Source organism: Dreissena polymorpha, chromosome 11 (assembly GCF_020536995.1).
Source record: "Dreissena polymorpha isolate Duluth1 chromosome 11, UMN_Dpol_1.0, whole genome shotgun sequence".
Lineage (NCBI taxonomy): Eukaryota > Metazoa > Mollusca > Bivalvia > Myida > Dreissenidae > Dreissena > Dreissena polymorpha.
The window spans coordinates 65,321,388-65,333,485 of NC_068365.1; the positions used below are offsets into that span (position 1 = coordinate 65,321,388).

Below are 12,098 nucleotides of genomic sequence, written 5' to 3' on the forward strand. Positions count from 1 at the left end.
AATACCATTCCTGTATTTGTCTTGTTCCCTATAAAACCTAACCGTGATATACAAAAAATAACTTTGTCGTATTTGATGTAAACATTGAACCATTCAAAATATTTAATTGATACTTAAAATTTAAATGCAGTAATGTGATATATATGATACTGTTAACGCAGTATGTAAGGGTCACTGCTCTGTCAATTTTTTTTACTAGTAAATCTGCAATTTGGAGCCAGAACTATTAATACACGCATGCGCATGCTGATAGATCTTTCTTAATAAAAATAGAATTGCGGACGGAAGTATCGTGGTTAAAACATGAATTCAGTTAAATGTCGTATACCCGCGCCGCTAAAAAACCTACCCAAATAGAATAGTGTGTCATGTTAAGAAGGAAATATTGGAGTAATCGGAGCACATACGTCTATCGTAAATATTCGCATAACTACATAATAAACATATATCCTGTATATCTTCCACATTTTGTCATTTATATAAAACATATAGGATTTTCATAAATTATAAATTGTTAAACCACTGAAATAACGTGAAATGGACTAAAGTCATATTAACTGTACAAATATGTGTACGCAATAAAATAAAAGACATAATTATTTATACGGCTAAAACATATAAGCAAGTGGTACAAAATAACCTGTATAGTCTTAAATGTAACGTATGCATTATGTTCGTTTTCAACTCTTATTTAAACAAATATTTTTTGAATATATTTATATTTATTTCGTAATGAGAGCACAATAGTCAATTCATTCAATGCTTAAAGACAGTGTATCACTAAAAACATGTAAAAAGAAATGTACTATTAATTATCAAGTTCATCTTAACAACAGTTTTATTGTTCCAAGCGTAAATTGTTATTTAGTGATATAAATAGTGTCCTAATTATTAAAGAATGCACACTTTAGAGAAATCAAATGCTTTACCTGTCGATAACATGATTATTCTTTTCACAGAACTGTATAAAAGTAATAGCCACAAAATACAATTCCAGCCATGGCTGAGCTGCATGGCTTTCATGTTAACAACCTCCTACTCGTGGATGTCACGAACTACATCTGAGTTTGACTATCAAACGGACCCTGAACCCCGTCCTGAACATATCGAGTTTACGTAGAAACATTCCAATTATTCAGTAGACCATAGAATAAAAGTTAAGTTCGTGAAAAAGTACCTTTTGTCTGTCTTAAACAATATGCATGTTTCCATTCAATTTTCCGTATTCATTTTCCTCATAAATTGATCGCCCGTTTTGTAGTTTTGACAAATCCACCTCTTTACTATCCATCAAATGGTAATTGACAAATAATAACAATCAATAAGGAAAAGCGAAAATAGTTTCTTTTTTGTGATTTCCGTTAATCACCATGGGACGGGTAATAGACACGTATCAGTTTGAAATGATCATTTGAGAAAAACGAGTGCAAAAAAGCAATCTAAAATGGAGCTTCGGTTGTTTAAGAGTCGTCGAAACACAACTGGCATTTGACAACTACCAATATTTAGCACATAAAAATAGTAAATCAACATGAGTGTAGCATCCGCATGTCATATAATCTTACGAATATGCTCATTATGTAAGCGTTATTACGCTTATTATAATGTTATGTAAACGTGAAAGAATTTCAGAGAACTTAGCACACTTTTAATATATCTTCCTTTTATATTAGTTCAAACGGTTATGTTTGCCACACGTGTTATAGTGAACTGTTATTAATAGATGCACCTTACATTGTGTTATGTTAACTTGACTGCATATTTATCCCGTGTTTATGTTTTACCACAAAGCATCAATTACAAGCCAATTAAATACCATTGATATTAGGGTTATATTTAGAGCGTGTGTTTCTATGTGAACTATCAAGAAGAACTTAAAACTGCAATAACACATTTAAAAGAATGCGTCGGAAAGTATAATAAGATTTCGTAACGTAATTTAAATCATTAAACAATTAAGTCACAATTATTGACCAGAATACATATAGTTGATACTTATTGTTGATACAAACAAACAACTGTAATATATTAACTGCGGGATTTAAAAAAAAACAAAAACATACTTATTGACATCAATACGCATATATTGTGAATGAGAGCAAAGAATAAAACAGCCTATTTTAATTGAAAACAAACGTGTTGTTGAGTTGATTATTTATAAAAACTACAGGTTGTTCAACGAATATTTTTTGAAGATTACAAAATCCAAGCTTCTCATTCAAATAATGTGCGCTGACACCGCATCTATTTGCAGTAATCAACCTTATTCATTTTAAAGTGAACTCGCCGCATAATAGTACTCCACTCGGTTGCAGTGAATGTTAACGTTATATGTATGCCTTGTTTTCTAAACGATTGCTTACAAACATATTTTGTAAATAGTCAATCCAAATATCCATTGGATCTTATATTTTACTAGTATATGTTATACAAACCAAAAACATCTAAACAACATGTGTATATGTAACGGACACTTAAATGGTTATTCTAGATCAGAAGACGATCTACTACATACACTATCTTACGGAGGAATCCGGAGATAGTCGATGTATCACGATTGTAAAGTCGTTCATAGCTGATAACGGCAAGTAGAGCAGACCACGTGATTGTATACAGCGTAGAGCGATTATTGTTATCAGACGGGAGATATGATCGTATCTTAAACGGTATATATGCATAATGAAACTCCAAACATTTGCTATCCCTTTGTAAAAACGTCGGATTTATTTTTAAATTAAAAACTCAATTTCGGGGTTTTACAGATGGCTGAGAAAAGACTTAAAGAGTTTTACGACGACATAAGTGAGGATCTGACCAGATGTGTGCAGTTCTGGTTGACACATTCACACGACGATAAATACGGGTAAGATGTATGCAGTTGTGTTTGATCAAGTCACATGACTATGAATACGGGTAAGGTGTATGGAGTTCTGGTTGCAAAAAGTCGCGCGACGATAAATAAGGGTTAGGTATCTTATATTGAATACAATACTCGCGGTTGTTTATAAGAGTTTGTCCTGTGTGATTTCTCTGGACTTTCATGATTAGACAGGTGAATTTATCACATTCATTATTCTCACGAGAAACCAAGCGTTCGAAACTTTAACAAGAGCGTGTCACAGTAGTGCCAAAACCAGCCAAAATGTGTTTGCTTGTATGCCAACATTTGTTTTAGAGAGTAGATTGATATTTGAAAAACATGGCACCTTTGTCATCTATTTATTTTTCAAGGATCCATTAGTTTTTAGTGTTGGAGTTATGCTGTAGAGAATAAACTACATTGACATGAAAGAAAGGGAGGTCATTAAGAAAGAAGTCTATAAACAGTTACTTGATCACTGTATTTTTCCTTAAACTCATCGATTCATTTTACAGTGAATACTTCAGTGTTCAAATTACTATATTATTGTTAAATTAGATAAGGGAGGATATTAAAAATTGAAAAGCTAAAATATTTAATATAAAATAAAATTAAATATAATTTATAACTATAAATAAAAAAATAAAATAAAATAAGGAGGGTAATTCAAAAATAAAGGACAGAAAGAGTTATCGTTCAAGTTCACTTCACTTCTCCTAGTTGTCATCTGTTTATATTTCTAGTTTCAAGTAAATCGCTTCAGTAGATTTAGAGTTATGCTCCGTACAAAAATTTACTTTGAAATTATATCAAGGGAGATAGTTCAAAAACTAAGGTAAATAGAGTTATGGTTTTTGGTCACTTCACTTCTCCTAGTTGCTATCTGTTTATATTCTAAGTTTAAAGTAAGTTCATTGAAAAGATTTGGAGTTATGCTCTGGAAAAAGATTCGGACGGAAGGACGGACGCACAGACGGACGGACGCACAGACAGACGGACGGATATTATTACTCTATCCCCTCCAAACAATTTTTCGGCGGAGAAAAAAGCACACTTATATATATTTAATTACTGTTGTAATATGTTTCTACGATATATGCTTATTATATCATGAAGAGTGTTTTGCTTATTCTGGTGAATGAGCCTCGTTCTGGGAAAACTGTACTTGATGCATGTCCATAAAGTGTCATCTCATATACGCCTGTTTTAGCCTATGTTGTCCGCACATTCTATTTAAATACCACTCTTTCAGTCTTAACTGGATTTTTGCTTTGCAGAGACTTCCCATAAACGAAATATTGCAGACTCCACAGGCTAATGTGGGATGGCACTTAATCATATGCATTAAGCTCCGTATTCCCATAGCGTGGCTCTGATATTACTTCAGAACTTTAATCGTAGTGTGTTTATAAGATTGATTTATGTTTTTAAACATCTATTATAGAGGCTTTTTCAATTGCATTGATGAAGACGGAACCGTGTATGACGAAACAAAACACGTTTGGCTTCAGGCCCGGCAGGTACGAACAGAGATGGGTACGAACGTGCTTGAAATGTGATATCTTGGTTTAAATGCAAATGAAAAATTATACAATATTAACAATCTATAAACCAAATTCCGCAATTGATAAAATGTATAAAAATGCATAATATATTTGTATAATGTAAATTTAGTTTTGCTTTTAAATGTTAAGACTGATTAATTATATTCCCCTTGATATGATAATTTCTCCCCTTCACCCCCCCCCCCCCCCCCCCCCCGTTGACAAACCTAGAACACCATAGAACACCATGTAACTTATCATGAATCTAATTTGCTCATACATAAATTACGACATGCTGCATGTATTTCTCGAAAACTGAATACGAATAAGTGCTTTAAAACATAAAACAATTGACTAAAAAAGGAAAGAACGACAAAACGACCTGCGACCGATACTGAAAATAATAATTATTCATACGACATTAATTCTCGTTGATTTCGTGCGTAAACCTTTGCAGAATATAACAGGAATATATCGGAAATGACAAACACAAATTCCTCTTGTCCCTCCAATATCAGATATCCACGATTTAACGAGCCCAGAAAAACGTCATTTTATAAAGCACGAACGTTCATGCCGACACATAAAAAATATTTTGCAATATTTAATGTGACATGTTTCAATATTTAAGGTGGCATTTTCCTCGTTACAGGTGTGGATGTACGCTAAGTTGTATAACGAGGAGGAACAGTTTAACACTCAAGCTGTGCTACACGCCGCAGAAAAAGGTAGCATTCCTCGGACGACGCTTGCTAAAGAATCGACATCGCAATTACCATCCAGAGTGCTCACAGTTGAATTAATAATCAGGAGCAGAATTTCTTATTAAGTCCCTGTGTGTGTTTTTTTGATTTCATCGAGAGCTTAAGGTTGTTTTTGTTTTTAAATTAGGAGTTCAGATTTTGATTAACTTTGTTTTTTAATCAGGGGCGGGGTTTCTTATGAAGTTCGCCAAGGACGCGTCGACGGGCAGGTGTTATCTTATTCTTACCCGAGATGGAAGACCAATCAAAATGCAACGTACGATATTCTCGGAATGCTTCTACACCATGGCTATGTCCGAAATGGCCAAGGCGACAAAACAAGAATTGTACAAGGTGGGATTTTGCGTTGTCATACTTAAAATAACGGATGTTGGGTCAGTAGATAATTGACATACAAAAAATAATGCACATGGGTTGGGGTGTTCCAATCGCAGGGCATCTTTTGGGGATAATCTAGTATGATTCGTCACAGTAATGACGTCACACTATAAACGTCATACATTTTATAATTTAAAATAAAAGCGCTTAAGGCATTCGAAATATATACGGGGATCCCAGTATGAAGCACATTATACAACTACCTTTATTTTGTTCGTGCCCTGTTGATCGCGTGTTTAAGATTGACAAACTATGACTTGCGTAAAATATAGACAATTATTGAATGATAGTTATTTTGTATATCGAACATATTTTCGTGGAATTTTATGATCTAATATTAGAATCAATTAAGTTAAATATAAATACAGTTTATACAATTTTACTTAAAGACCGAGGCAATCCAAATGATGGACAGACTCATTCACTGGGTACGCGAGGACGACACGGACATCCGACTAGGGCGTCCGCCGCTGGCTGGTGAGGCGAGGTCTGAGTCTCTGGCGGTACCCATGATGCTGCTGTGTGTGACACACGAGCTTCAAACCCTGGACCCGTCCCTCGGTGCCAGGTACCGCGACATACAGGAGTGGAGCGTGCAAAAAGCGCTGTCGCATGTTCAGGTGCTTAGAATAAACTTAGTGAACATTTTGACCCGGTATTCAATAAAATATGTCTGACCTCCCATGCAGTTGTAGTAAATTGAAACAATGTCGTTCCATTACACTTTATAGTTCGGGATGTTTATTGGATAGACAGACGCACATCAATTTACTAGTAGATCAACATGTTTTGTGGTTTATGTTTTTATAGAAGAATGATCTTTCCAAACATTTGAAGTTGTCGATAAGCGAAATTTATAGATGTGCTGATTTACAAATAAAATGTTAAACCCAAACATGTTCAACTCGTTGATTAGATCACAATTATGTATGTGTCTAAAACACAAAAAGTACTAGAAACTGCATGATTTAAGTCTTAAATACATGTTTGAAATCAAAGGTAGTTTTGTTCGTTATTTGTTGGCTTATTACGTAATTTACGACTGTTCATAAACAAATATAAGATGCTACTATTTTACATGTTTCCTTTATACAACGAATTCAAGTTAAATACTGGTTCGGATTTATTTATTGATAAATATAGCAGCTTTAAATATAAAACAACTTTCATAATACATCGGATTCAAGTTACCAATTTGCTGTTAATTCTTTTGCAAATGTCAATATTTGCATTTGTATCGGACATTTGACCAGTTGATCAGTTGATTACTTCTTTATTCTAAAACGTGGAATCATAAAATAACAAATACCGGTATGTCATAACCGCTAAGTGGACAATATGTATTTGCCAACTTCTAACGAGAGTGAACTGTTATATTAGAAAACGTTGGCTTTGCTGTTGTAGTTTTTTTATTTTGTTTTAACACATGCATTTCTATCAAAACATTTGTTCAATTGCTAACTTCATTATTTCCGAAATTAAACCAGTGTCTAGAATATGTCATGATCCGCGTGTCGACAATATAACGCAGATCAATAATTTCGTAATGCAATCAAACTAATGTATCGTTTTAAATAGACAATCATCTAATATGTGTTTTCATACCAAAGATCAATCAAAATTGAACTGTTGCCTTAAGGATACCTGATATTCATGCACGTCGCGTAGGCTTGATTTACTTGTATTGTATACATGTTCAAATGTTAAGTTACGTTCTCTGGTAACAACGATGGATTTACGGTTTTTCATGTATCACATTTTCAGCGCGAGGGGACTGTGATCCTAGAAAACGTAAGCACTTCAGGAACGGAACTTCCGGGATCACTGGGTCGTCTCATGATACCAGGTAGTGTGTTACTGCCAGCTAGAACTGTTAAGTAAAGTTATCTGGAAATATTCTTTTGAAAATTCATTAACCTCTGGTAGTTTGTGTGGGTGAACATTTGTTGATGTAGAAACTAAACATTTTTGAAAATTCAGATTCTGTGCGGAATAATATAACGCTAACTTAACTCGAAACTAGATAATAATTGCTATACAATATTTGTAATTTACAATGTATGTTAAATTTATTTATTTTCTGTATTAGATATTACCATACCATGGACATAAACATGTTATTCTATGAATACAGGTCATGCAATAGAGGCCGGTTGGTTCCTTTTGCGGTACGCAAAACAAAACGGTCATGACGAGCTTGCCCAAAAGGCAATCGACCAATTTATGAATGGCCCTTTTGCCAGAGGTTGGGACGATGAATGCGGGGGACTTTACTACTTTCTAGATGCCGATAGATACAGGTACTGAGTCATACCGGGGCTAATCCCGAGAACTAAGAAGAGAATTTTGAATTAGGATTCGTATCCACCCTTTTGTTATTGTGTACATGACTATGGCATATACTATGACTCAGGTTACAGAAACATAAATAATTATACCTGGGACCATCACTCTTAATGTCATCGAGAAATCCTTTTAAATAAACAATGAACTATTAAGAGATGTTTCAAAGTTTGTGTGTATGCAACAAGTTGAAAAAAAGGTCGCTGTGTAAGCCTTTCTGAGATGAGTTGGATACTTTCAAAAACACAATTACACTAACATATTATTTATTATGTTATATTTTGTGAAACAAATCTTTGGTGAGATGATCAATATATTTGCGTTAAATTATTAAAAGATATTTCCTCCACATATTAAATTAACTGAATAGAACCATGCGTAGTAACATCAACATTATATTTTATCACTCACGGTAACGTCCTCTACAATTCAAAACAAAAGAAGAGTAACAATACAATGTATCGATATAGGTCTCGCTTCAGACATAATAAGCAGTTAAATTGTTATACACTCAACATAACACATATAGTGTTGTTAAACTTCAAAATGACTGCTATTTCCAACATACAAAATGTGTACCCCTACGTCAAGCATATCCCCGCCGATATTGTTATAAGCTCGAACAACTCTTCTGTTTACTCCATATTTGCTCAACACAGCAAAGTGTTGGTATAGATACACGTCAAAATTGTTTTCGTCCAGTTTTTCTGCAAGAAAATTACTCGATACATGTCTGTAAATCGACATCTTTCATTTCCATTTTAAAACAGTTCATGCAAGCAGGACATTTTTCGCTGATAGACATTCTTTACAAATTCAAAACAATTAAAACATTTAAACAAGAAATAATTTTGTTTGGTCACATCTCACTTTATAAAAAACAACAACCTAACAACACAGACACGTCGTATTTTAAAAACACATTTGACCAAATATCACGCACAGTTATGTTGTTCGTGTTTAAAACGCATCATATCGGAGTGTTGACTAATTATACACACACGTAAGCTGGCAGGAAGTATACAGAATATATGAGTAAAGCACTCACCAAAAGACTGGCAGAAGACATTTTTTGCTAACATCCGTCAGTATTTTATTATTTAAAATGATCGCAGGTATTTACTTTGTTTATTTACGTGTTCCGATATGTTCATGTGCAGTCCAGTGCAGCTAGAATGGAACATGAAGATGTGGTGGGTACACACGGAGACAATGGTCGCTTTCCTGATGGCTTATCAACACACACGTGACGGGGACCACCTCGATATGTTTGCACGTGTTTATGACTACTGCTCCTCAAATGTTAATAATTTTTACATTTAAATGTCACAAGTTACTACTCTGTATTGAGATTGTCTATGTTCATGATTTTCTATAATTGTTATTGTTATAACTGTTATTATTATTTGTCATAGTAGTATTATAACTGCTAGAATTATAATAATCATTATTATTATTATTATTATTATTAATAATAATAATAATAATAATAATATTATTATTATTATTATTATTATTATTATTATTATTATTATTATTATTATTATTATTATTATTATTGTTATTATTAGGTAGTACTAGAAGTAGAAGTAGTAGTAGTAGTAGTAGTAGTAGTAGTAGTAGTAGTAGTAGTAGTAGTAGTAGTAGTAGTAGTAGTAGTAGTAGTAGTAGTAGTAGTAATAGTAGTAGTAGTAGTAGCAGCAGTAGCAGTAGTTGTAGAAGTAGAAGTTGTAGAAGTAGTAGTAGAAGTAGTATTTGTAGTAGTAGTAGTAGCAGCAGCAGCAGTAGCAGCAGCAGCAGTAGTCGCAGCTGCAGAAGAAGTAGTAATAATTGTATTGCAATTCACCAAAATTCCAAAACAAATTCAGCACGTTTGGTATAATTTTTAAGCACGTTGACAAGTACCTGTTGTTCGTCATTTGAAGTGTTTGTACCCTTTTATCGGTACCTGGACAATTTCCTGTTATTCACTTTTTTAATCGTGTGGTTCACGTTTTCAGCACGTTGACAAGAAGCGAGGAGAATGGTACGGATATCTGAATAGGGACGGGTCTGTGTCCATGAGGTTTAAAGGTGGACCATGGAAAGGTATTGGCCTTCAAAAGCAGGCACCTTTAAATTAATTAGTCATACGTATGACACGTTTGTCACTTCTTAACAAGCGTGTACATTAGAAGTTTTACTTAAGCAACAAAGTTAAATAAGTTTTAAGGTATAACAAATTAATCAAATATAAGGTATTTCACCTTTTGTTATATAATATATGAAATATTAAATCTCTATTTTTATCATGATAACAGCATTGATAGTATACGAACTGTAAAGAAAGAGAATACTGAAAGTTGTAACGAGAACAAATGTTTAAATATGTCGCCCTTTAAACTTCAACTTCGATGTAATTGCATCACGAAATCAACTATCAATAACAAAACTAAATATTTATAAATCATATAAAATGGGAATTTAAGTAAACGAAAAACAATCAACAAACACATTATATTTAACTAGAACATATGTTTTATTATGTCACTGTTCACAATGCAACTTCGATTGAATAACATTGCACAACTAACTCGAAATGATTGCACTTCGGTTACACATATAACGAAACAGCACATGTATAGAGTTTTTGAAATTAATATATAATTAAACGGACACTATAATATACACCTTATTTTATTGCAGGTTGTTTCCACGTACCCAGATCACTCCTTTGTTGCAAGCAGATGCTGTCTGAACTACTCAAACGACCAACCTAAACCTAAATTATGACAACATTGTTATAAAAATAGTTACTTTTTATTTTAAAAATAGTATTTCGTTATCCTTAGAAATGTTCAACAAAAACGTGTCATCTTTGTTCCAATGGCTTTTAACATATTGGTGTCTTTTACTTTGCATCGTTTTCTTTGAACATATTGTACTATAATGTCACGAAGATCATATTTAGTTTAGTTACACTAAAGAACAGTCAACAATCCAATAGTAAACCTTCCCTTTTAATTCATTATCTCTGGGCTAAGTGTGTGTTTCGTCTTGCATGGTATAGCCAATGGCCTCAAGTTCAAGTCTAGCCGACAAGAATTTATCTCATTAGTTTCCTTATTTCTATAAATTTATAACGTATATAATCGACTCTGTTATGTGTTTTATTTATTCATAAAGAACCAAAATGAGTATTTTACATTTTCCCTTTGGAAACAATAGGATGTGCATATATGTGTAAAGGATATACATAATAATAACATTATATATTTAATTAAAACCTTACACAAATGAATTTTATTTTTTTATTAAAAGTGTTTGTGATCCACCGAGAATTCATGGATTATTTGAATATTACATTTTATTTATCACAAACTGTTCTAATAAGAATGACAATTCCAGAAAGAGGGTTTGAACCACAATATTCGGCATTAAAGTCACCCGAGTTGATGTTGGTATATTTTCCCATTTGTGTTATGTGTCGCAAACAAGTGATTATGAGTCAAAATGTGTTTGTATTTATTTCAGATGTGCATAAAAGTTGGTCAAAATCGGTCAATAAATGCCAAAATTCAGTACAAAGATAGGGCTTTTCAATTTCTGTGCATGCACAGAAATAATCTAAATTCAAACACGCGCGGGTTACATGTAAAACCACGTGACCATTGCATCATTGTTTACAACGCCATTTGCATGAACGATGAATAATCACGTCATTACCCGTTTACAATCCGACAAGCAAACAGACATGACATAGCAGCGTAATGTTTTTTGCAGCGTGATTTTTTTGTCAATATTTATGCATATTACTCGACGAATTTCAATAAACTTTCATCAAGCTTGATACAAACTCCTTTTGTGTTCAATCAACAAATCGGCCTTATTGAATTTACAGTGATCTGAGAAATCGGTTTATGCAATCAGCTTGCATTCTGACTTTACACGAACATGATATTCACTACACAATGAACCTCGTTTAACCATTAAGACAAAAACAGGTTTTATAATCACTTTGGTATGGCTAATTCGACATAATTCGTTGGTAAATTGCTAGTGTTATTTAGTAGTTCTTCTTTGTTTTGAAATGCGCGGAAGAGGAAATCACGTGAAATTGGCGCTCAGGTGACCCAAAGCGTACATACGCCTTTGTAAACCTTAGCATCCACATCAAAGGGGCTATTGAGATGTTAATAAAAATAGCATTTATTGGAAAAAAAGCTCATC

At 33.3% G+C, this 12,098-nt stretch overlaps 2 protein-coding genes across 2 annotated transcripts in view; both read left to right on the forward strand.

Annotated features, from left to right (window-relative positions):
* Nucleotides 1-2,640: 2,640 nt before the first annotated feature.
* Nucleotides 2,641-12,098, forward strand: part of LOC127851067 (N-acylglucosamine 2-epimerase-like) — a 113,585-nt gene continuing 104,127 nt past the window's right edge. Inside the window, exon 1 of the mRNA XM_052384539.1 lies at nucleotides 2,641-2,666. The gene's annotated coding sequence lies outside the window, so the exon portion shown is untranslated. The remainder of the gene's footprint in view (nucleotides 2,667-12,098) is intronic.
* On the forward strand, nucleotides 2,673-10,794 carry LOC127851068 (N-acylglucosamine 2-epimerase-like). The gene is made up of 10 exons (XM_052384542.1): nucleotides 2,673-2,863; nucleotides 4,305-4,380; nucleotides 5,057-5,132; nucleotides 5,332-5,501; nucleotides 5,936-6,166; nucleotides 7,311-7,392; nucleotides 7,681-7,846; nucleotides 9,050-9,191; nucleotides 9,890-9,977; nucleotides 10,575-10,794. Exons 1-10 carry the CDS (start codon nucleotides 2,763-2,765, stop codon nucleotides 10,646-10,648), a joined length of 1,206 nt encoding a protein of 401 aa, XP_052240502.1. The 5' UTR covers nucleotides 2,673-2,762; the 3' UTR covers nucleotides 10,649-10,794.

Bases quoted from the DNA above. Each gene is read 5' to 3' on its own strand.
- LOC127851068 (XM_052384542.1), top strand. From the start codon at position 2,763: ATGGCTGAGAAAAGACTTAAAGAGTTTTACGACGACATAAGTGAGGAT. The intron at 4,381-5,056 runs GTACGAACAGAG...TCCTCGTTACAG, and splicing joins TTTGGCTTCAGGCCCGGCAG to GTGTGGATGTACGCTAAGTT. The intron at 9,978-10,574 runs GTATTGGCCTTC...ATTTTATTGCAG, and splicing joins TAAAGGTGGACCATGGAAAG to GTTGTTTCCACGTACCCAGA.